At 38.6% G+C, this 26,967-nt stretch overlaps 1 protein-coding gene across 4 annotated transcripts in view; it reads right to left on the bottom strand.

Moving 5' to 3' along the window:
- The window catches only part of LOC144767955 (cell adhesion molecule CEACAM1-like), a 189,621-nt gene that overhangs the window by 157,228 nt on the left and 5,426 nt on the right, over positions 1-26,967 (bottom strand). For all 4 annotated transcript variants that reach the window (XR_013598397.1, XR_013598398.1, XM_078651306.1 and 1 more), the window contains exon 2: positions 6,624-6,905. Coding sequence is in view for 2 of the 4 variants with exons in the window: in XM_078651306.1 (XP_078507432.1) it covers positions 6,624-6,846 (223 nt within the window). In the remaining 2 variants the exon portion in view is untranslated. The remainder of the gene's footprint in view (positions 1-6,623; positions 6,906-26,967) is intronic.

The raw sequence follows: 26,967 nt of genomic DNA, 5'->3' as shown, positions 1-26,967 counted from the left end.
AACCCTTCATTCCATCTGTTGATCTCAAACAGGCCACTCAAACACTGGTACTGTCAAGGCTGGACTAAGGGAACGCAGTCCTTTCAGGAATTGCAAAGTCTCACCTAGCTCCCATCAGAACAACTCTGAATGCGGCAGCCAGAATGGTCACCGGAATCAAGAAATTTGACCACATCTCTCCTGCACTCAGCGAACTCAAGTGGCTCCCAGTTGAAATGAGGATCAGCTTTGGAGAAGCATGCCTCACTCATAAAGCCCTACATACTGGCAAACCTGAATACCTGGTGGCCAAACTCAAAAAAGCTGGTCAGGCCAGGAACCTCAGAAGCTCAAACTCCCTCCTTCTCATCCTGCCAAAAACTAAAAAAAAATAAAACTGCGACTCGTTCCTTCGCCGGAAGCACGCCCAAAATCTGGAACTCCATTCCCCCCCCACATCAGAACCATTCCCTCCTTTGTAAAATTCAAAAGCCAACTCAAAACCCTGTTCCTCAATCGTGCCCCAGGGAGGGGATAGGATCACTCAGAGGGGGGAAACAGACATTTAACACCGCTCCATCATCATGTCAGTGAGTCTTCGAAACAGATGTTCCCTCGACTACGAAACTGACCCCTCAACATCGCCATGCACTATTATTGTGTCTTTCTCTTGTCCAGTTTGTTATCTTTGCAATGTATCCTCTGTAAAGTGCTCCAATACCCTCAGGTTAGGCTAGCGCTATATAAAACTTAAAAAAAAAAAAATATATATATATATATATATATATCTTCATAAAGGTAAGTACAAAACTATCGAGAAAAAAATGTTGTTGTTAAAAATATTGTTGTTAAAAATATTGTTTGTATTCAAATGTTTAAAGAATAATAATGTAAAATAAAGTAATTAATAAATATAATTAACAAAAGAAAGTTAGAATTATTAGATCATTGTTATAATTATGAATAATAAATAAGTTGAAACAAATTAAAGATACATATATATAATATATAGATTTACTTAATATTAAAAAATTATTATTATAATACATTATAAAATGTTAGAAACATATTAACAATTATAAATACATATATATATACTTATACCAGTAACATACAAATAATATATATGTATACTAATGTAAAATCTACAAATATTGTTAATCTTTTACAATTACATCTGACACTACATTAACAGCAACAGTAAGGAAAGTGTTGGATAGTGGAGGGGTAAAATGTACTACTCCCACTCCAGGAAGTGCAACAGTAAAGAAAATGTTGGATAGAGGAGGGGAATAATTTACTATTTTCACTCTAGCAAGTGCAACAGTGGGGAAAGTGTTGGATAGCGTAGGGAAATAATTTACTATTCCCACTCAACAGATCGCAACAGGAGGGATAGTGTTGGATAGCATAGGGGTAAATATTACTATTCCTACTCCAGAGAGTACAACAGTAGGGAATGTGCTGGATAGCTGAGTGGATAAAATTACTGTTCCCTCTCCAGCAAATGCAACAGTAGGGAAAGTGTTGGATAGCGGAGGGGAATATTTTACCATTCCCACTCCATCAAGTAGAACAGTAGGGAAAGTGTTGGATAGAGGAGAGGAATAATTTACTATTCCCACTCCAAAGAGTGCAACAGTAGGGAAAGTGTTGGATAGTGGAGGGGTAACAATTACTGTTCCCACTCTAGCGAGTGCAACAGTAGGGAAAGTTTTGGATAGCGGAGGGGAATAATTTACTATTCCCACTCCAGCAAGTGCAACAGTAGGGAAAGTGTTGGATTGCATAGGGGAATAATTTACTATTCCCACTCAAGCAAAATAATTAAAATTAATCAACTAACAATTAATTATTATTTTTTTTTACTTTCCACCATATTCCCGATAAATGACACCACCAATATTGTAAAACATAACACGATTAACATAATTAATTAATTAAAATTAGAAAGCAATTTAAAAACAATTAATAATACATTAATTCACTCTATTAACACTATAAACCAATGTAAAATAAATATTATGATAATAAAATAATATATATATTACATTTTAATTACTTCCCACTCTACTTCCCTATAAACTCACAACCCACTCCTAAAAAAAAACCACAATTAAGATATTTAACAATTAATTATTCATAATTAACCAATTAATAAATGATTAATAATAAATTAATGACCAAAATTAACAATATAAAATATTAAATACATAAATAATAATTATTACAAATTCTTTATTTATTCATTATAATTAAATTACTTCTCACCCTACTCCCTCATAAATAGACAATCCGCTCCTAAAAAAATAACACAATTAAGAAATAATTATCACCAATTAGTACCTAATTAATAATACATTAATACCACAATTAACAATATTAAATATTAAATACATAAATATTGTTTAAAACAAATTATTTATTAAATAATTATAATTAAATTACTTCCCACCCTATTCCCCTATTAACCCTCAACCCGCTCCTAAAATAATAACCCATTTAAGATATTTACGAATTAATTATTAATAAGTAACAACCAATCAAAAACGAATGAATCATAAATTACTACCATTAACAGTATCAAATATTAAATACATAAATTAATAAAAAGTATTTAATTATAATTAAATTACTTCTCACCCCATTCCCCTATAAGCCCACAACCCGCTATGGAACACAAACGAAAATGTAATTAAAATAAATTAATAACTTCAAAAAATTATTATTACATGAATTATAATTAGATTACTTCCCACCCTATTCCTCTATAAATCCACCACCCGCTAAGGAACTAAAACGCAAAAGTTAATAACTTCTAAAATCGTTACAGATATATTAAAAAATAAATGCAATGCTTACTCAAAAAATAGAACACATACATGTAATATACACACTAAAATACATAACACTAAATCAAACAACAATATTTTTAATTATATTTTTGCTAACCATATTAATTACTTCGATATTTTGAAAAACAACATTATTTATCTTCAACTCAATATTCTTGACAATGATATTCTGACTGTCGATATTTTTGTAGTCGAAATTTGGGACTTAATATTACTGCTACTCGATATTTCCTACTCGATATTATGTCTGTTCACCCTGCTGTCATTCACCAATCTCTGAACATTTCTGAAATCCTCAACAATGCTGTTACTAGGGAAGTAGGGTAGACCCAGCATGTTATCGCCCGATATCTCTTATCGATTCATCAGTAAAAATTATGGGCAGGGTCATCCTACTTAGACTCCAGGCATGGCTTGACGATAGAGGGGTCTTATCTAACCTGCAGTACGGTTTCAGAACTAAACGGGGAACCATTGACCAGTGCCTTAATCTGCAGATGTTAGTGGATAAATACACCAGGGCAAAAGATGGGTCGTTATATTTAGGGTTCATGGACTTATCCTCGGCCATTGACCTCGTGAACCGTACTAAATTGTGGCACATCCTTGCCGATTTGGGTCTTGATCGGGCACTTGTAAACCTTCTAGCCGATCTCCACTCAGACCTCCAGGCTTCCGTCAGGGTTGATTCGGGGGGGCGACGTACTAGTCGTTTTAAGTCCAAAAGAGGGGTGATACAGGGGTGCATTCTGGCACCCCTGCTCTTCACGGTTTATGTCAATGCCCTTGAATCCGAGTTAAAGACAGCAACACCGGACATACCACGTATAGGGGAGACCTGTGTTCCTGTCCTCCTGTACGCGGATGATGCGGTGCTTTTGTCCCGCACAGGGCTGGGACTTCAGCGGTTACTAGATGCCTTTGGCTTTTTTATGACTTCATTAGATCTTAAAATAAATGCCAAAAAGTCACAAATTATGATGGTGGGTAAAGGCTTAAGCTGCAAGAAAGCTAAAACTTTCTATTGTAGTAAAGCAGAAATGCAAAGAGTATCGACATTCCCGTATTTAGGAGTCATGTTTGAAGATAAGGGGAGTTGGGGCCCCCAAATAAGAAACAGAAATAGTGCCCTAGTAAGAACATCTTCTGCCATTTTGAGTTTCAGCAGAAGGCTGGGGGCTAGGCAAGTCCCAGCCCTTATGACTATTTACAACGCTAAGTGCGTGTCTGTTGCAACCTATGGCTGTTCACTATGGGGATATGGATCGATAGACTGTCTTCAGGCTTCTGAAAACAAATTTTTTAGATCAGTCTTGTCTGTACCTCAGTCTACACCATCTTATTCGGTTCATTCTGAACTGGGGGCCGATTTTATAGTAGACAAAATTTGAGTGGCCCCTTTAATTATGTGGCTTAAAATTTGGCTTAATAATGAACTATCTTTAAACCAGGCCATTTTGAAAGACTATCTTTTACTTGACAACGCCCACAAAATCAAGTGGTTAACCTATGTTAAAAATGGTTTTAGCGCTCTGGGACGACCTAACCTCTTTTCCTCACCGGAGTCTATATCCCGGACTGATATTGTTAGAATCAAAAGTGACATGCTCATGAGGCTGTCCCTATTAAGAGAGGAAAAGGAGCTGATAAAACCTTTGGTTAGAGCACACCTTTTGGTTGCAACCCCTCCAGGCCCTGAATTCTATCTCACTCTGGTTAACCGCCCCTTTCATAGGTTTTTATTAACTCGTTTCCGCCTAAATATGATTCACCTGATATTAGGTCAGTACACAACTTGGTGTAAACCTGATTAATTTCCACCTTGTTCTTGCGATAGTTTTTCTATCCAAGATACTATACATTTCACCATGTTCTGTGGGCACTTTATAGTGGAAAGGAGGAAGTATCTTATGCCAATCTTAAAAAAGGCAGGGTTTCTGCAAGTCAGACCAGCACTTCTCTATTTGCAGCTGTTAAATCATCCCAGCACTGTCTTTCACGTAGCCAATTATTTGGTGTGTGCGGTGCGCACCAAGAAAAGACTCGTGGAGAATGAGAGATTGGCCACATTGTTGTGAAGCTTTGCACCTTGCACTTTAGTAGTTAAATATTACCATATATCAGGAATTAGGTTGACGGCTGTATGATGATTTTTAAATATTTTATGACATAGTTTTTTATGAATTTAGTGATGATCTTAAAAATCTTTTGCTTTTTTGTTTTGTCTTTTATTAAACTATGATATGTGGTTTTTAAATCTAAAGATGTATATTTTTAACATTGTATAACGTGTGTTTTTTTTTATGTACCGTGCCTTTTTTTTATATTGATTTATCGAGATAAAGATTTTTGACTGACTGACTGGCTGTTACTCAGAAGCTGATGTTCTGCTGAATGTATCTCAACATTCATTCCTTTCTAAGGTTACAAAATCTGCTAGGAAAACTGTGAGGCTCTAACTTGGACCACATTTCTTCTGGACATTCTCTTGTGTGATACCCTTTCATGCAAGTCCCTAAACAAATGAAATATCTGGGTATATTGAGTGCTTGGAACTGCTCAATGTGGTGACTCAAGATAATATTCAGTTTCTCCTGGATTCTCCAGTCAGTGATTTCATTTACTGGTCGAAACTCCTTTTTTCCTTACGGCGAAGGTTCTAGTGGGATTATGGTATCACTCATAATTTACAAGAGCTTTCTCTTGCAAATCAAAGGATTGATCAAAAAGCTTGTGGAGGATGGTGCAAACTCCCAACTGGGAGCTGAGAAATTGAATACCCAAACAGCATCAAGTGACCTGCTACTCTATTGCATAGAGCTACACATATACAGAAAGAAGTCACACACTCATAGACCAACAATGTATACACAAAATGGAATCACTCATACACAAAATAGAGGTCCTCAGAAAGAAGTCACATGTGACGCTCATAGAATGGAATAACATGCACACAGAACGGCGTCACATGTACACATTATAGAGCTACACATAAACAGTAATCAGGCACTCACTCTTAAAAGTGAGTATCACATACGCCGAATGGAGTCAGAGATGCACAGAATAGAGCTACACATAAGCATAAAGCAGCCAAACACTATTAGAAGGGAGTAACACACACACAGAATGGAGTCAGAGATACACAGAATAGAGCTAATCATACACAGAAAGAAGTCCCACACACATTGAATGGAGTAACACAGAATAGAGTTACCCAAACTGCGAATTGAGTAATGGAATCACAGAATGGAGTAAAAATAAGAGCAACTATAGAATATAATATAAAATGGAGTCACAAATACTTAGAACTGAAAGTTACACAGACACACACAAACAAAAAATGAAGTCAAACACACAAAATATAGACTACAGTGGGACATATAGAAATGATTCATGTAAACACAACATTTAGACAAATATGCACAAAGTGTATTTACACATGTACAGAATATAGTCCCACATATACGTTACTGATTAACATATGCATTGAATAGATTTGCACCCACACAGACTCGATTTGCACATGGAATGGAAGTGAACATCAAAGACATTGATTCAGACTTTCATAGAATGTAGTTAAACATATACCTCATTAATTCACCCCCCACAGAATGGAATCCCACTTTCAAAGAATGGAGTTACTCATGCAGAGGAGGAGGTCACACATGCATGAAATGGAGCCACTCATTCACAGAACAGATACACACAAGCACAGCATGGGTTTACACATACACAAAGTGCAAACACAGGAGCTCCAATATCCCCACAGTTACCTTGACATGGCCTCACCTTTCACCATGATATCCAAGGGGCGGCTGGTGCTGCTGCTGACGGGGTTGTGTATTCCACAGGTGTAGACCCCACTGTCGGACGTCATTATTGGCTGGAACTGCAGGAAGGGGCTGGATTCATTGCAGGTGACGCGCTGCTGGTCACAGGTGAGGTTAAGATTATCTTTAAAGAACAGGTATCTCTCCACTGTCTGGTTCCAGGTCTCACACTCTAGGGTCATGTTATATCCATTAAAGTCTAAACCCAAGGTTTTTCCTAAGTTTGGCTGGGAAAGAATATCTGAAAAGTACAGAATAACACATCGATATGTTACTCCAACAGAGATAAATACAATGTGTTGGAAAACACCATATTCTATGTACTATTCCCCCAGCTTTTTTGCCTTCCCTGCAATATTTTCTTTTATGAACCCAGTTTTGTTGCTTTTAGGACTCTTCACACTTTACTCCTGCTAACCAGCGGTAAAGTCGTTGTGCTCTCCTGCCAAACATGGTAAAAATGGTTGGTATACCTTCAATTTTCTTATAAGTTCTAGTAAATGGTACAAGATATACAAAGGGCCTGTAAATGTAATGCTACAAGTGTCTTGCACCTCTCATTGTGCCAAACAACTAAAGTAGCACAGTAAAACATGTCTCAGCAATGTCATTGCGGCATGTAGTGCAGTTTTAAACTGCCACGTCGATCTGGCAAAATAAACCTTTTGCTAGGTTTAAACCTTCCTTTTTAATACTTATAAGTTATTCAAAAGGTAGGTTCTAACAGCACGTAGGGCAGGAAGCTTGGCATTTGAAAAGTAGGACATGTATACTTAAATTTTACATGTGTTGGCAGTGAAAAACCCCCAAAGTCACTTCACAAACTTTATTCGACAATTAAGTCATAAAAGTATACATAAAATATACAAATGTTAATAAAAGGACAATTTAAAAACCATCCAATAAATATTTAAAAAGGTATTAAACTACAATGGACTATTGTCAAATTACAATTAAAAAGTCTAAAATCATTTCGTCAGTATACATTCATCTAAAGGTAGATTCAACATGAATTATCGAGAGTTACCCCCAATATACATAGGCGAATACAGCTTAGTCTTTATATAGTTACCGCTATGTGTTTTGTGCGGATTACCCAAGCCCATCTCAAGAATTTAGCCACAGTAACAGCAATTCTAGGCGTCGGGTCTGTAGCTAAGATTCTCAGAGCCTCATCATGCTTATGTATCCCAAGGAGTTTACATATAGGCTTGATCCACATCGCTCTGGGGGCAATATACAAAGGACAAAAGAATAGAAAATGACTTTGTGACTCTTGTTCCTCCCCACACTTGGGACATCTGTCATTACCATTATTTTCTGCCCATTTTACTGTAAAGGTTCTTATTGGTAGTGATCCTACCCTAAGCTGAAAATAAAGCTTTCTATCCTGTTGTTTACCAATAATGTCCCAATATTGTTCCAGATGTGGATGGGCTTTAATATCCATGAAACGACCAGTTAAGTGCATGTGGAGACCCTCGGACCTCTCTTCAGCAATCACCATCTCCCAATACTTTTCTTTTAGTGATTTGTTACAGGGGAATTGGATCCTCCCATAGTTCCCTCATTCCCAGTTTGAAGAGTATTGATCTAATGGCCTTCAGCCAGTGTATTCTATGACATGGGTCTTTATCCATTATCTCCCTTAGTCCCTGGGCATAGTGCTGTAATTCTTCTGTGGTCCATAAACGGCGCCAGTAGAGTAATGGCCGCAGAAAGGCAAGATCCTGGACTGCCTTTTTTCCAAGATCCCACATTAATGGTTTTAACGGGGTACTTATAGGAACGCTAGTAGCTTTCCGTAGAAATTGATTTTCTGCTAGCGTTAGGTTTCTTAGATCTTCGAAACCCCAAAGTTCGGCTCCATAAAGGGCCGAACCTAAAACCTTCATCCCGTATACTTCCAATAAGGGGCTAATAGGCTTTGTTGTTGAGGAAGTACATTTTCTCAAAAGGATACCTGCCTGCTGGCGGAGTTTTACCACCGAAATATCCAATTGGCTAGACCACCCCAAGTCTTTCTGAAGGGTAACACCCAAATAGGTGAAGGCGTCTACCCGCTCCAGGGGATAACCATTCATGTTGATCACCCCTTTGAAGGGTCTATTAGACCCGCACATTTTACGGCCAGTCAGGACCATATACTTCGTTTTTCCCGTGTTTATTTCTAGGCCCCTATTCAAACAAAAAACTTCAAACCGCTTTAATGCTTGCTGGAGTCCACTCGGAGTCTTTGCAATAATGAGCGTGTCGTCCGCGAACATGAGGATCGGGACCCGCTCGCCAGACATCGCAGGGGCATCAGTCGGGACCAGGGAGAGGAAATCCACAACCCCATTCACGAAGAGCGAGAATAAGGTTGGTGCCATGACGCATCCTTGCCTCACTCCACGCTCCACCGGAAAGGGTTCCGTAACCTCCCCCTGGCGACCCCAACGAACCCGAGCGAAGGTGTCCTCATGCAGGCCTACAATCAGACTCAGAAGTTCAGGTGCAATCCCCATCTCCGCTAGGACTTTCCACAGTATATTGCGAGGGACCAGGTCGAAAGCCGCCTTTAAGTCAACAAAAACGGCATACAAGGTGCCCTTTTCCAGGACCACGGTACGCCAGTATAATAGGATAAACCGAAAGACCTGGTCTATGGTACTTGTTTTTGGGCGGAAACCAGCCTGAAGGTGACTCAAAATATTGTCATTATCCATCCAGGTCTGGATTCTGTCCAAAACTAACCGTCCCATAATTTTTTGTAAACAGTCGGATGTATGACGTTAGCACGCACACTGTTACAACGCGTACCATTACCACGCGGTTGTAACAACGCAAGTCGTTACACCGACTTGCGTTGGGGGGGGCGCAAATTTAAAAAATATAATTTACTATTCCAACACCAGTCCCCGTGGATAGTAGGGAAGGTGTTGGGATAGTAAATTAAATGATTTTTTATCCTTGAGCGCCCCCCAGCGCAATTCGTTGTAACAACTTTCGTTGTTATAACCGCGTGGTAATGGTACTTCGTTGTAACGCGCGCGTTGTAAACGTTGTATACCAAACAGTCAATTAGACTTATAGGTCTATAGTTGGCTGAGAGCGACTTATCACCCTTTTTATACACCGGCACTATTTCTGCCCCATTCCATGAAATAGGCACTTCCATCCCTTGGGCTATGGCATTTGCCAAATACTAAATATATAATCGCCAGCGCCCCTGTTGTTCAGAAATAGGTCCGCGGGGACACAATCCATGCCGGTAGCACGGCCCTCAGTGACCTGGTCCAATGCCCTATCCACTTCACACTGGGAAAAGGTGGGCTCCTTATACACAGTATGGACAAAAGCTTCTTCACTCTTACCATCAGCAATAGCAGCATATTGGGGCTTAAAGTAGTCAACCCAAGAATTACGATCAACATTATTATGGGGACTTTCTCGAAATCCTCCCCTGTCCCATTTAAAAATTTCCCAAAAAAGTTTCGGATTCTTGGCGGAGCATGCCATTTTCAGATCCTGCCACAGGCCCTCTTCCCAAGCCCTTTTAGCGATATTTAGCTTAAGCCTATAATTTGCACGAGCCGATCTTATTGTACCCATATTTTTGGATTTTAGGGCTAGACCCAACTCTCGCCTAGCTTGCCGGCAGGAGCCGTCATACCAACTTTCTGGTTTTTTGGTTTGAATTCTTCTATTTCCTAAGCTGGATTTACAGAAGTAGGTTTTCAATTTTACAAAGAGCCTATTGTGTGCCTCTAATAAAAGATATGGGGAAGATCCATTTTTGATGACTTCCTCCGGTGTACAGTCTTAATATCGAGTCATTTATTTCGAATGGACATAATATCGACTAGAGAATATCGAGATGGCATTAATATCGAGGTAAGTAATATCGATTTATTTTTTATCGATTGTTATGTATGTAAAAAATATCGATAGATAAAATATCGAGTAAGTAATATCGTTAGTAAAAAATATCGATTTGTTTATTAGTTTAAAAATATCGAAAGTTGTGTTATCGACTGTCATGATATCGACTGTCATGATATCGACTCTTAATATGGATATATATAATATGTAATAGTTCAATGTACACTGTTTTAATGTTTAATAAAAACATTTTTTGTTAAAATATATTATTTTTATTTATTTATTTATATAGAATTAATGTTAAAAATAATTAATAAATTAAATTTTTTTTTACATTACTATAATAATTTCTAGGAGCGGGTAGTGGGTTTTTAGGGGAATAGGGTGGGAAGTATTTTAAATATAATTAATTAAATATGTAAATATATTAATTGGTATTAATTAATTAAATATGTAAATATATTAATTGGTATTAATTAATTAAATATGTAAATATATTAATTGGTATTAATATTTAATTAATTGTTAAATTACTATTTAATTAAATATATAATATTTAATTGGTAAATATTTTAATTTAATAGCTTATTTGATAATTATGCTTATTTAAATAATTTATGTCATGTAGCGGGTTGTGGGATTATAGGGGAATAGGGTGGGAAGTAATTTAATTATAAGTAATTAAATATGTTAATTAATTAATTGGTATTAATAATTAAATAATTGTTAATTAAATTAAATATGTTAATTATATATAATTTAATTGGTAATTTATTTTAATAAATTGAATAATTGTTTATAATGTAAAATCTAATTTTTTATGTTATGTAGCGGGTTGTGGGTTTATAGGGGTATAGGGTGGGAAGTAATTTAATTATAAGTAATGACATATGTTAATTAATTAATTGGTATTAATAATTAAATAATTGTTAATTAAATAAAATATGTTAATTCTATATATATAATTATATATAATTAATATTATTATAATTATATATATATAATTATATATATTATAGATACTTATATAATTATATATAATTATATATATAATATATATATATATATAATTAGATATATAATGATATATATAACATATATATATATAATTATATATATATTTATATATATATATATATATATATATTTGGGTAAAGAGGTCGTTTTAGTGTTCAGGGTTAGTTTTCTGTTTGGGTATTAAGGGGTATATGTTGTGTGCAGAGTCAGTTTTCAGTTTTTTGGTAAAGGGGTAATTTTAGGGTTCAGGGTTAGTTTTAAGTTTGTGGGTAAAGGGGTATTTTTATTGTTCAGGGTCAGTTTTCAGTTTTTGGGTAAATGGTTTTTTTTAGGTTTCAGGGTCAGTTTTCTGTTTGTGGGTAAAGGGGATATTTTTTGGGGTCAGGGTCAGTTTTCAGTTTGTGGGTAAAGGGGTATTGGTAAGGTTCAGGGTCAGTTTTCAGTATTTTGGTAAAGGGGTATTTTTTGGTTTTAGGGTCAGTTTTCAGTTTGTGGATAAAGGGTTATTTCTTGGGTTCAGGGTTAGTTTTCAGTTTTTGGGTAAAGGGGTATTTTTAGGTTTCAGGGTCAGTTTTCTGTTTGTGGGTAAAGGGGTATTTTTAGAGGTCAGGGTCAGTTTTCAGTTACTGGTAAAGGGGTATTTGTAGGTTTCAGGGTCAGTTTTGTGTTTCTGGGTAAAGGGGTATTTTTTGGGGTCAGGGTCAGTTTTTAGTTAGTGGGTAAAGGGGTATTTGTAGGGTTCAGGGTCAGTTTTCAGTATTTGGGTAAAGGGCTATTTTTTGGTTTCAGGGTCAGTTTTCAGTTTGTGGATGAAGGGGTATTTTTAGGAGTTAGGGTCAGTTTTCAGTTTTTGGGTAAAGGGGTATTTTTAGGGGTCAGGGTCAGTTTTTAGTTTGTGGGTAAAGGGGTCTTTTTAGGGGTCAGGGTCAGTTTTCAGTTTTTGGGTAAAGGGGTATTTTTATGTTTCAGGGTCAGTTTTCTGTTTGTGGGTAAAGGGGTATTTTTATGGGTCAGGGTCAGTTTTCAGTTAGTGGGTAAAGGGGTATTTTTAGGGTTAAGGGTCCGTTTTCAGTATTTGGGTAAAGGGCTATTTTTTGGTTTCAGGGTCAGTTTTCAGTTTGTGGATAAAGGGGTATTTTTAGGGGTTAGGGTCAGTTTTCAGTTTTTGGGTAAAGGGGTATTTTTAGGGGTCAGGGTCAGTTTTCAGTTTGTGGGTAAAGGGGTATTTTTAGGGGTCAGGGTCAGTTTTCAGTTTGTGGGTAAAGGGGTATTTTTAGGGGTCTGGGTCAGTTTTCAGTTTGTCGTTAAAGGGGTAATTTTAGGGTTCAGGGTCAGTTTTGAGTTTGTGGCTAAAGGGGTATTTTGTGGGTTCTGGGTCAGTTTTCAGTTTGTGGCTAAAGGGGTGTTTTTAGGGTTCTGGGTCAGTTTGGGGTTTTAGGTTAGAGGGGTACAGGGTACAAATAAGGTAAATTTAAATGTCTATTAAATTAGTTAATTTTTAATACATTTTATATACAATATTTCTATTAATATACATTAAACACAATATTATATAATTATAAATAGTTATGTTGTAATGTTATGCGTTGTAAAGGTATTTATTTTGTACAAATATTTGTTGTACATTAAAGTGGTGTAATGGTATTTGCTTTGTTAAAGTTTCGTTGTAAAGGTACGCATTGTAAAAGTATGTGTTAAAAGTTAATACATGTTTTATTTAATTTTATTAAATAGAAAAAAATTGAAAAATAATTTTTAAATTATCTCATAAATTATTGGTAATTAGTTGTAAATTATTATTAATAGGAAAGTAAGATAAATAATGATAGTTATTTAGTATTTTTAAAATATTAAGTATTATGTGAAATTTAATTGGTAATCATTTATTAAAAATATTATATATATATATATATATGATTTTTTCATTAATTTATTAATATATGAAGTATTTACTTTCCCTACTCTTGCACCCACTGGAGTGGGAATAGTAATTAGTATGGGTTCAGTGTCCAGCACCTTCCATGACTTTACAATTGGTGAAATGGGAATAGTAATTTGTATAGTTTTAATGTGTAGTATGGTTTTGTGAGTTTATAATTGGTGCAGTGGAAATAAGAAAACAATTTTTAAATAAATACTTATTATTGGTAGGATAATATAATCAAGTTTTTACATTACATAGAACTTTTATTTTCTCAATATAATTATTGTTATTGTTGTACTTTAAATATTAATACATTTTTAAAAATATTAAAATTTATAAGGCATTTTTAAATAGAATATTTAATATGCAATTAATATTTATATACAATAATAAAGAAGGAAACATACACAGGGTTAAATGCAATAAATGAAAAACTGTTTATTAACATATAAAAAATAATTTGTAAGTAGACATTAATTTTTTATTTATATTGAATTTTTTTAATACACAGTTTTTATTATCCTAAAAAATATATGAAGTACATATATATGTTTTTAGCACATAAATGATATTAACATAATTTTATGTTTTTTACATATATTCACATTTAAATAGTTTCAGAAACAAATTGGTAATATGTACTTTTTATTTAATAACAAAAAATTTAATCAGATACACATTGAATATATTGTCATTGAAAAATATGTACATTTATTTTGTAACAGTAACATTTTTGTTTTTTACCAAGTCATGTTATATTTTTTTAAATTATTATTATGAATATTGAACATATTTATATTATTAATTTTTACATACATAAACACCCCAAATTTTTTTTATATACATACATAATGTTTAAAATAATATTTCCAATTTTTAATATTTAATAACACATTTTTTGTAACAAACTTATATATGCAATTTTTTTAACATATACATTATTTACTAAATGTATTTATAAATCATAAAATATTTTTTAAACTATAACATAACAGTTGAATAATTATTTCAAAGTAATGAATATTTATGAAATAATTTTCTACAATTTAAATAATTATTTACACTTAATATAATACTCTGTGTATTTTTTTAAGTGTTGGAATATAGAAATTAAAGAGCATTTAGCTGTATACAGAGACTACTTTTTAACCGCGTAATGTTACTTAGGCTTATTTGGTGCTTCAACAGATCGCGGTTGGATGCTGCTTCGCGTTAGAGAGGGTAAGTTTGTTTTAATTGTGTTTTATAAGTTAATGAACTTATTGTTAGTGTATGTGTGCTGTGTTTAGGTTTATGTAGGTAGAGTTACTAAGAGAAGATTGTGTGTTCGGTGTTAGGTAGAGTGTACGATATTAGATTTTTACCGCGTTTTTGTTGTAGGTGTGTGAGGTGAGGTAATATGTTTAAATGTTACTAAGATAATATGTTTGATGTATAAATATGTGTTTTTATATATGTATGGGTGTTTTTGTGTGGGTGGGTATGTATTTTATTTTTTCTAGGTTATCGTCGCGTTTCGCTGTTTTGGAGGACTTCCTTCTTTTTTGATCAAAGCTGTGTAACGAGTATTATATACTCTTATTTTTGCACACAAATTTTTGGGATTTCAAGTTTTCCTGGAGCGTTTTTTTTTCTGCATTACTGTTTTTCGGGTTTTCTATCGTATCTCGTGTCTACTGAAGTGGAAAGGAGTCGCTATGGATTTGCTTGTATTTTTGCATTTTTTTTTGGGCTTCCATGGATTGTATGGGTTTTTGGAATGGTGTCGTATGGATTGCTTGGAATTGGATTACGTTTGAAGCTGCAACAGAAATGTAAGTATTTTCAGAACATTTAATGGGTGGGGAAACTGTTTTAAATTTTGCTTTACTTACGTTGTATGTAACACTTTGTAAATACATTATCTAAATACATTTTATATATGTTAATATTATGTATTTGATAATTTAATTGCAAATTGTTACATGTTATAATCAAGGATTTTAGGAAAAAAATGTTTATTTTAACGTGTATAGTTATGTAATGTTTTAAAGAATTGTTTTTGCTATCATTGATAGATATTCTAGTCCTTTGCTAGTTGGATAGAGGGTAACTTGACTTTGGAGTGTGTTATACATTTTTTTAGTTTCTTTGGTGAGTTTAGGTCCGATCAAAGTTACTGATTGCTCCATTCGGAGCTCCTGGTAACTTTGTTCTTTTTGAAAGGATTGTATTAATTTGTGAAGGGTAGGCGTTCCTCGGCCTGTAGTTGCTTGGAAGGCATTGTGCCATCCTTCAACTGCATTGTTTGTTTTTGCTTCCTTATTTAGTGTGCTAAGGTAGACATTCCACCAAGCTATTTGGTATTTGGGTTGTCTTCTATGGCCTGATCTGTGTAGCCTTCCTACCCATGTGTCTTCGAAGTAGTCAAGCATAGGGCTTAGTTTATCTTCGTTTCTTTTATAGTAGGGGCTGTCTATTAATAAGTTATAGTGCTCAGTTACATCTGTTAGTGGAACATAGGCTAGGGCGATGAGTTTTTTAATTTGATAAGCAAATGTGCTATCAGTGGCGTATTGGATACTCAAGGTTGATTTTTGTAGATGTCGCCAGATACATTGATTGAAGTGGTAATAGCAACCTTGTATTGCTGTGTGTGGGTATGTTTTAAGGATGCTGTTTATCATTGCTTTTTCAAAGTCAATGATAATTTTTTGTGGAAAATAGTTGTTAGTATGTTGCTTGACTTCAGTTAGTATTTCTTGATAGGTAGCTTGCTGTTTGTTTGGTAGAAGGGCATAAAGGAATGGAATATTTGCATTTTGGAAATGACCATGGATGGTGTATAATTGATAAAAAGGTTTGGGGCATACAGAAAAAGTACCGTCCATCATCCAAGTTTGGCATTGGGTTAGTTTAGTCATGTTGTTTGCTGTGGCAACCACTATAATTCTTTTATCTTTTGATTTGTTGTCATAGAGTATAAAATTTTCTTTATTGTGAGTTACAGAGAGTTCAGGGGGAATTTGGACTTCTTCTAAAGTTTTTGGTGTGGGAGGAGTAGTGCATGTTGCTCTTTTTTGTCTAGCTACTGTTCTTTTAAGGGATTCAATAGATGGTAATTGGCTAGAAGCATGTTGGGGAAGTACACGTAAATGGTGTTTCAGAATAGCAGTTGTTGGTTCATCAGTTCTAGTACTAGCTTCTTTAAGGGAATCTAGCATTTGTCTAATCTCTATTTCTGTTACATTGGGTGGGTGATTATGTTCTTTAGTATAAGTAACAGTAGTTTCCTGAGTTATAGCTCTACCATAACATTTGTTGGCATAATATTTCGTACACTTCCAAAACACTTTCAAATCTTTTTGTTTCTCTTGAGTGTAGACATATCCCATGTAACAAAGAAGCATTTTCCCTTTTTGTGAATAAATGAATTTAGCTCCTTCAGTCATGATTGTATTGTAGTGCTAGGAGGTAATTAAAAGAGAATGTAATTATATTTTTAGAAAAAATAATGTTCTAATCACATTATACAGTTTCATACATTTTTATTTTACCTGTAAATGTTTTGATGATTTCAAGTCGTTATTTCCAGCTGTTGATGTTCTTCAAACTGTTATTTTCTGTGTATATCTTTTTGTACCTGTGGCAGTTGAGAAAATGTGTAGAAATATTTTATTACTATTTATGATATTTAGATAGACGTTTTTAGCTACTTTCTATTTAGTTACCTATCTATTAAATGTCGAATTTACATTTCTAATATATACTTACTTATTTATATGTAACTTTTGATGTCCAGGTGTTGTGTAGGTCTTCTGTTTTTTCTTTTTGTCTGTAGGATGAGTGCTAAAAAAAAAAACATATATTTGAGGTATTTTGCTTTTAAATATAGGTGTGAGCTTTGAGAGTTACATTTTCGCTGACTAATAATGTAGTTTTAGATATGTGTAGCTCTCTTTCTGTTGAAGTCAATCAGTTTTCTTTCTGAAATCCTGCAGAGTTTCGTCTTCCTTTAGTTAGGAGATGTATACTGCGTTTTTAGTTTGCTATGATCTCGTTTATATAGTATTAGGTTAATTGTTTCAGAAATAGGATTGGTTGTTTAAATTGATAGTCTGTTTTTATTTGTGGATTTGAATTTTTTTCTCTGTTATGCTAATTGCTTTCCTTATATGGGTGACGCCAATTAACGTTTATTGAATGTGTAAGGCCTTATTTTGTATAGGTAATGTTATCTTGATATTTGTAAAGTGGAGGAATATATATAATTAGCTGTAAGAAATGTGTAGCGGGTCGAAACATTGTTTATGTATTATAAAATGTATGTTAGTATTTATTGTGTGTTATAAATGTTATGAAAATATATAATATATTTTATCTATTTATATTAACAATATCTGATTTATTAAGATTCGTATGACTGAATTATTAAATAATAAAGTCATTTATTCTAGGATGTATTAATGGCGATATTTTGAAAAATCGATAAATTTGCTATCTATATTTTTGTAATCGATATTTTGACTGTTGTTATATAAATATGTAATAATCGATGTTTTAGAAATCGATAATGTTGTCAGTCGATATTGTTGTAGTCGTTGTTTTTAGTAGTCGATATTGTGGAATCGATATTTTTGATGTTTGTTGTTTAAGTATAGTCAATCGATAATTTTGTTGTCGATAATTAGTCATCGATATTTTGTCCAGTCGATATTCGGTCTGTCGAGGTTATGTCAGTGATCCACTTCCTCCATAGCCTTTAGAGCTCCTTCTAAGTCCCCCTCGATATTACTTATTATTTACTGATGCTCTATGACTTGGCACCATTTAAGGTGGCGCTCATCATTTGCCATGACCAAATCCAAGTAGGAGTGCCCTGCATGAGGATCAACCTCTATATGGATACCCAGATTAAACTGTGCACTCAAAGGGTTATGGTCACTTTCGATGCGAGTCACCACTTCCATGTCGAGGAGCATAGACCACATCCTAAGAGGGACGAGTAGGTAGTCAATATTGCTTGCCCTTGCACCATTGTTAAAAGTTTCCTTCCCCATTTTGTCTGACAATGTGCGCCCATTGGCAGCTCTCAGCTCGTTTTCCATGCAGAGGCCCTTTAACTGGATAGCAGCCTCGGTCCATTTTCTAATGGGTTTAATACCGAGCTGAGGAACTCCCCACCTGGTGTCCTCCTCCTCCGTTAAATGTATATCATCCAAACCAAGGGGTTCAAAGGTGGTATTAAAATCGCCAGCAATCAGTGACATTATATTATTTGAGGTAGCCTGTAGTATTGTGTCAAGTTTAGCTACAACTTCCGATTTCTTGCCGCCTTGAAGCCCCCTAGCATATACATTTAGAATGCCAATTTCTAATTTAGCATTGAATCTGATTCTGACACCAAGAATATCATTACATATAATAGGGAGCAACTGGATGTTACAATTTAGAGACTGTTTGACCCATATCACTAGGCCCCCCATTGGTCGCCCTTTAGTTTTTTTTACAGCAGGGACAAAGAAATTCAAAAAAACCACTCTGAACATTGGATCTACTGCCCAGGTTTCTTGGAACAAGCAAATGTCAAAGTGGTCAATGAAATCTGCCCAAGTCTGCGAATTGAGTTTTGACCCCAAACCTGCCACATTCCAAAAGACCAAAGATAACTGGCACAACGGTCCATCCAATGTTATGCCCAATTTGCCCCGTTCGGGACATCCCCCTGAAATATATTTTTTATTAGACTGTCTATTCAGGGACTGCTCCACCACTGGGGCCTCAGAAACAATATCACATGTGTTACTTTGGCCAGGCTCAGCCATCCCTTCGTCATTGCTACTCTGGACGGCCACAATCCCTTTTCTAGTCACCATCCCCTCTCTTCCATCCCCTCTCCTGTTACCCGGGATACATTTTTGAAGTTTGGTCTGTCAATCGCAGTCCCCTAGCCCCGATAGGGGTTGGAATCTGTTAAATAACCTTATATTCCCTAAGGGGCATGAGTTGGTTACGGGTCCCTGAGAAAACAGATCCCTCTCAAAGGAAACCGGGATGGGGGGCCCGTAGAAATAAGCTAAAGGTAGTGCTTGTATCCCATTGGACCAATCATTTTGTGGCCAATTACAGATAAAATTAACACATGACTGGTTTCTGAAGTTAATAATGATGCAGTCTCCTGCTACAGTCTTGCATCCCTTGCCTATCCAGCTGACTCTCCTGGCTCCCATAATTTCGCCTTGCATATTAGCTGGCAAAGGGCGATACTTATTTTGGCCAGAATATGCACTTATGTTTTAGGTCTGGATATACTTCTCGTTTCCCTCGGGCTAGAGGAGGAACCCCTACCAGGACTGCCACAAATTGGGCTGATTGGGGAGGGAGGTCAATGTAGGGTAAAGAAGGCTCGCTATGAGCCCTGGTTAAAGCAGGTGGATTTGGCTGTTTATCTTTCACCTTAGTTCCATCACCCAGATTTTTCTCTTTATTCAGTGGGTTAGCTCCCCTCGCTGCATGATTCAAAGCTGACGGAACATCTGTCCTTGACAGGGTACTTTGTGGTGTCCCACTAGCTTGCATTGTTTTTCTCACTCCTATCTCAGTGGAAGGTAGTATGTTAATAATTTGCTCCTTGTCAACAGAAAGAGTTGGCCTTGCTATCTGGCTTGACCTGGTACCACTATTGGAAATAGGTGGGTCATTGTCCACAGAGTTTTTTTGCCTCGCTGTGTGAACACTGCGACTTAGTCCTGCCTGTTCTGGACTGATACCAATGACAGTTCAAGGCACACCAGTCTATTTTCAATGGAGTCCAACCGTTCATGCAATGGGTGACACATTTTCTTAAGAGTACTCTCCAGTCTTTTCCAGAAAGAAGGACCCAGCTCCAAGTATGGGTCCTCCCCCCTATTGTCCAAATGACTTCCCTGCCCACTTCTGTCTGCCCCTTCAACATGCAAGGGAGTGATTGGTAACATCACTACTGGATCTTCAGTTGGGGCATTGCTTTTACAAGATTTTGCCTTCTTCCCTGCAGCAGTCGTTTGTGGACCAGGGCGTTTCCTTTTTGCTTGCTCCCTCCCCTTAGGCTGGATCATAATAGGTTTTACCTGTCCAGCGGATCGAGTCTTAATTTTAGGGGATGGGCTTCTGACTGTATCGCTACTAAGCACTTCTTCTCTCATAGAAGTGTCACTTATGTTCATAATGGTAGCTGATTGAGGGGGAGTGGTAGTCGCCACTCCTGATGGAGGAAGCCACTCTTGTGAATCAGGTGGTAGGTGGATCGGTGATTTGGCGTGTGCCAAGGGGCCCAGGGAAGGCCTTTTATCAGACAAAATATCCAAGGATAGTCTATTTTCAGTAAGTTCAATATCCTTGGCGAGTGCAGTTGATACCCTTATAAGAAAATTGTCAAGGGTTCCCAGTAGTGAACCTCCAGTTGATTTCCTGCTACTAGGACCACCATCTGGAGAGTTAGCCATCCTTTATAGTCCTTATATAGTTTTGCAGAATTACACTGACCTTGGTATTACTGTGGCAGGTGACAGAGGGGTGGCCCGTCCCGTCCTTAACCGGTCTTGAACGGGCCCGCCCTTGGCCCGGGCTTCGCCCGGCGTCCCGCGTAGCTGGAGTGACGCCTGCTTTATGCGCCGCCCGGCGCGATTGTGTGGCGTCTGTCCGCCGCTGAGGGAGCCTGGGAAGTGTAGTTTTAGCTGCCGCCCTCCACACTGCGGCCGCGAAAGGTGAGCACTGCGGCGGCGGGAGTGAGACGAGGTGTGCCGCTGATCAATCCCAGGGTCGAGGGTCCAGAAGCAAGATATGCCGCAAGTAAGTAAGTCCCTGTGAGCGTCCCCCGATCCACCGGAGTGACGCCTGCTTTATGCGCCGCCCGGCGCGATTGTGTGGCGTCTGTCCACCGCTGAGGTAGCCTGGGAAGTGTAGTTTTAGCTGCCGCCCTCCTCACTGCGGCCGCGAAAGGTGAGCACTGTGGCGGCGGGAGGGAGACAAGGTGTGCCGCTGATCAAACCCAGGGTCGAGGGTCCAGAAGCAAGATATGCCGCAAGAAAGTAAGTCCCTGTGAGCGTCCCCCGCTCCACCGGAGTGACGCCTGCTTTATGCGCCGCCCGGCGCGATTGTGTGGCGTCTGTCCGCCGCTGAGGTAGCCTGGGAAGTGTAGTTTTAGCTGCCGCCCTCCACACTGCAGCCGCGAAAGGTGAGCACTGCGGCGGCGGGAAGAAGACGAGGTGTGCCGCTGATCAAACCCAGGGTCGAGGGTCGAGGGTCCAGAAGCAAGATATGCCGCAAGTAAGTAAGTCCCTGTGAGCGTCCCCCGCTCCACCGGAGTGATGCCTGCTTTATGCGCCGCCCGGCGCGATTGTGTGGCGTCTGTCCGCCTCTGAGGGAGCCTGGGAAGTGTAGTTTTAGCTGCCGCCCTCCACACTGCAGCCACGAAAGGTGAGCACTGCGGCGGCGGGAAGGAGACGAGGTGTGCCGCTGATCAAACCCAGGGTCGAGGGTCGAGGGTCGAGGGTCGAGGGTCCAGAAGCAAGATATGCCGCAAGTAAGTAAGTCCCTGTGAGTGTCCCCCGCTCCACCGGAGTGACGCCTGCTTTATGCGCCGCCCGGCGCGATTGTGTGGCGTCTGTCTGCCGCTGAGGGAGCCTGGGAAGTGTAGTTTTAGCTGCCGCCCTCCATACTGCGGCCGCGAAAGGTGAGCACTGCAGCGGCGGGAGGGAGACAAGGTGTGCCGCTGATCAAACCCAGGGTCGAGGGTTGAGGGTCCAGAAGCAAGATATGCCGCAAGTAAGTAAGTCCCTGTGAGTGTCAAAGTCATTTTTCAAGGTTGCAAGGATAGCCTTGCTTAGACTAACACTGGGTTACCTTATCACATTTAATAAGTCATAACTTCAGTTTAGGTACAGTTAGATAAACATGTCCACTTATTTGAATTGTAATTTAAAATCCTAGTAAATAGTGAAGTTGGATTTTGAATATGCACTGCAGCATACAGAAAAGTGATAGATGAAACACTTGAATTAATCTCAGCCGCTGGTCATTATTTGGGTCTACATCCCAATCAATTGTTATCTTGCACACCAAGCCACCTCAGGTTGGAAGCAGCACATGCAAATCAGTCTTGATCCTGGTCCAATAGGAACAGTACAGCCCAAACCTCCAGTCCAGCTCCTTCCTGAACCGGAACACACGCAACCTCAGACTGATTTTACCCTTATTAGGATTCATCAGCCAGGTACAGCTGGGTTCCAGTGGTGCAGTGTGTACAGGACTCATGTCTAGTCATACATATTCTACCTAGGGAGTTGCACAGAAGTATACAAGAGAGTGATGGATGGAATGCTTGAATTCATCTCAGCCACTGGTGAATACTTGGATCTGCATCCCAGTCCTCTGTTATTTTGCACACCATACTCCCTCAGTTTGGACACAACCATATGTATATCATTCTTGACTTTGATCGAATAGGAACAGTCCAGCTCGAACTGCCAGGTCGGGACCTCCTTCAACCAGAAAACAAGCATCCCGAGACCAGTTTTCCTCTCTTAGGGCTCATTAGTCAGATCTAGCTTGGTTCCTGTGGCACAGTGTACACGGGACCCATATCCTTGTGCATATCCATTCCACTTAGGGCTGCACACTGAAGTATTAAAAAAAGTGATTGATGAAATGCTTGAATTAATCTCAGCCACCGGTGATTATTCAAGTCTTCATCCCAGTCCATTGTTATTTTGCACAACATTTCACCTCGGCTTGGACTCCACCGTATGCAAATCAGTTTTGACCCTGCTCCAGTAGGAACAGTAAACCCTGAACTGCATAATGATGGACTGCGGTGTCTGAGAATAATTCACGCATTTCATTCTTCACTTTTTTGTTTTCTTCACTTTTAGAAAGAGGGCATTTTCCTGCCTAAACCAAAAGTGCCTTTCTGCGAGTGTCCAGGGTCACATGGCTGTTAATGTCTCTCCTGGGTTGTGAGATGTGTAGGGCCCTGTGTAGGGCCCTGGGCTTTGCTAAGGGTTTTCCTCTACTGAGCAGGATGGCTCCTTCTAAAGCTTCAAAGGGTACCCTGAGGGCTTTAGCCAGACCCTTCCTGACTTCAGAAGATGCATGTCCTGTCACTTGCAAATGCAAGTTCAGTCCTTAGTTCCATTAGCCAGGCTAAAGCCAGACTCAGAGGAAAGGGAAGGGCTGACCTGGACCAGTTTAGGGTTGGGCACAGGGCGGCTACCCCACTCGCAGGCTGGCCTTGGGCGATCGGATGTAGCGGAGTAGGGAATAGAAGCCCGGCCCACTCTCCGTCTATATTTACCATTGGATTGCGTCATTGTCTTTTGATAATGCTGGCTTCTGATTTATAAATAGGCTTGTTAGTTAGTCCCGTTTTTGTACTACCTCCTCTTCATTTGTAACCTCCCATGGCGACTGGCCCCTTTACTTCGGTTGTTACAAAGTACCTGTTATTTAGACTGTGAGCACTATTTTCTTTTTTTCTTTTGTTCTTGTCTAGCCATCAACATCACTGTTACACCCAAAGTGCTAGAACGCCTCCTTATCCTGTGTGCGTCGTGCCGCTAGGCTCTGCGACACAAGACACAGTAGCCACGGCGCACGGTTGACTTCTCTCGTGGGTTCATGTCAAGTACAGGCAAGCGATTGATGCTCAAAGCGCTATCTTAATGCAGTTACATTGCACTTGTAAAATCGGCCATGAGTGTATTGAACGGTCATGCAAAGGTGGGGGTTGTGGCGTAGGAGGCCGCAGTGAGGTATGAAGTAAATCAGCAGTTGTGTTAGAGTAAATCTCTAAAGGCTGTTGGTGCTGTGAGAAAGAAAGATGGGAGAGAATGTCCCTTCTGGTTGTCAAATGCCTTTGATTTCAATGTTGATCTTGCAAATGTGTGTCCGTCTGTAACACAACTGGTGCTCATGTGAAGTGCGCTGATACCTTTGGGTCTAGTTCGCGCTATATAAAACTTCCCGAAAAATGTCTAATGATCTATGTATGGACATTTATGAGTATTTATGTGTCACGAAGGTCGGTATAAAGCACTGGGGGGCGTATTATCTAGATGTGCGTTATATAACGCACATCGCACATTTCCATATCGTCTGCTATCACTGGATTTTTTCGCCGTGTTAGGGCGTAATTATCAATGCGCAACACGTAAGCGAAATTAAATCCGGCGATAGTCGACGATATGGAACATTAGCGCATGAAAACAAACGTTGTTTTCACGCGCTAATGTGTGCCTTGATAATATGGGGGGGTGGATTCAGCGTTATGATCCACACCCCCATGTTATCAATGCCTTAACAACTGGTCAGAGCAGGCGTTGGGAGACCTGCGATAAACGAGTTTATCGCAGGTCTCCCTCTCCCAACGCCTGCCTTGGTAATAGGGTGCTCCCACCTCCAACCACATTTTACATGTGGTTGGACGTGGGAACGCCCACTTTGCATGTCATTAGCGATGGTTCTCGCTGACATGGAAAGTGGGCTTGAGGCAGGCGTTAGCATGCCCTTGTTAATAGGGCGCTGGAAGTATCGCCGCTTTCTTGGCACAATTCGCCGAAAAAGCGGCGATACTTCAGCTTGCTAATATGCCCCAAGGTTACTGTACAAAAAAGGGAGAGGACAACGCAAGGGTAAGAAAAGTGTTCCCTAATGGCGTCAATCCTGAAGAAATTTTCAAAGTGGTTACATCTCCGCGGTTGTTGCTTGAAAATAAGGTCCTCCTGCATTGAAGGTATGTAACAAAAATCAGTTTGGCGATCTTAGGCAAGTGTTTCTGAGCCTGCTTCAACAATGCTTCCAGACACTCTTAGGTCGAGCATACAAGACCTTTTGTATTTACTTTAGAATATAATTTTTATACACTTATATGAGTATATACTTTGTGGGATCTGGAGATCAGCCATAGGAATTGTCTGCTTCCACTTCAGGACTTATTTTTCTGTTCACCTGCCTCTGTTTAACTGCCTTAATAGAAAACGACCAGCAGAGGTCAGTAAAATAACAGAATCCCTTTAGCATTCTCTGGATTCCAGTCCATAGAAATTGTCTTCCACGAGCACCCGTGGACAATAATATTTTTTTCAAATCTTGTATTCTCAGTCATATGACCACCGAAGGCCCTGATTTAGTATTAAAAAAACGGAGCTTTGGACTATACCATTTCCCGCTGAAAGGCAATATTTCTCTCCATGTGTTCCCATACCTGGCGCGTCCCACAGTTTGATGCTTACTTTCACTCCATGTTAAAGAACAGTAGATGTTTCAGCGCCCAGACTAATAAGCTGCATAGCTAAATAGATATAAGGTCTCAAAGGCGAGAATGTTTGCTTTGCAAAAGCTTGTTTTGCAATGGGAGCAATATCACACGTCCCTCCCACTAAGCACCCAGACGACACTATTCTGTAGACGTTGGTTTTTGCTCCTCATTTCTCTTCAATGCCTGCTGATCTTTCATTTTACCCAGGTGTACCCCACAAGCAGCGGATTTCTGTTACATTGCATCGGAACTGGAGGTTAGGCAAACTAATGGGGGAGCCTAATGATTTGTTGCAGATCACACAATGTGCCAAAGCTGGGGGACAGTCCAGGATCATTGGTTTTACAACTAATAATTAAATGGAGGGGGGTCTTAATACTACTTTTCAGTAATAGCATAACCACGATGGGAATTTCTCATATTCCTGAAAATATTGCTCGTGCTCATATGAGTACAAAATGCAGAAAGGGGCAACGTTGGCATGATATGTTTGATACCAGCTCTAAATTTCTGTTACTTCCGTTTAATATGTTAACACCATTTTCTCTTCTGTATACAAGAAAGAATGCTGAGTGCCCAGACTACCACTTACTAATTATTAAACATGATCTTTACATTTCAGCTGTATACAAATGCCCCCCTTAACCTCTAAACTGTATCTGAAATGTGGCTCTGTGATGGTTTCTTTTATGACACGGTCAGTGGCTGGGTCCCAATGATATGTGGTAAACTCTTGCACAGGCCACCTAATCTGGAATATATTCATGCCCAAATTTTCCAGGGATTATAGCACCAGCATTCTGCTATAGAGGCAAATGTTTCACCTGCACGTTTAACTACTTGACGTAATCCATCATGGCAGCCGTTCATTTGCTCAATGATGAGAATGGAGTAGAGTCTTAGATATTTGGGGCCTCATTATGAGGCCGTGCGTCACTTTTACGCCGCTGGTGCGTCACTTTTTGTGACGCACCAGTGGCATAAAAAAAGCGCCTTGTTGCGCCATATTTACAAAGTGACGCATCTAGGTAGATGCGTCACTTTGTAAACCCCTGCGCCAGGACTAATGTATGCAAGGGGGGCGTATTGACGCAAGAAAGGATCGTAGAAGTGACGCAGTGAAATCTTTACGATTTCACTGCTCCATTTCTATCACAAAAAAGCGTAAATTTCTTATGCCTGCCTCACAGCAGGCGTAAGACTGACGCAGGCCCTTTCACATGG

The sequence above is a fragment of the Lissotriton helveticus genome, chromosome 7 (genome assembly GCF_964261635.1).
Source record: "Lissotriton helveticus chromosome 7, aLisHel1.1, whole genome shotgun sequence".
In the NCBI taxonomy this organism is placed as follows: Eukaryota; Metazoa; Chordata; class Amphibia; order Caudata; family Salamandridae; genus Lissotriton; species Lissotriton helveticus.
Note: the sequence above shows the minus strand (reverse complement) of the source record. Positions and strands in the feature narration are given on the sequence as shown.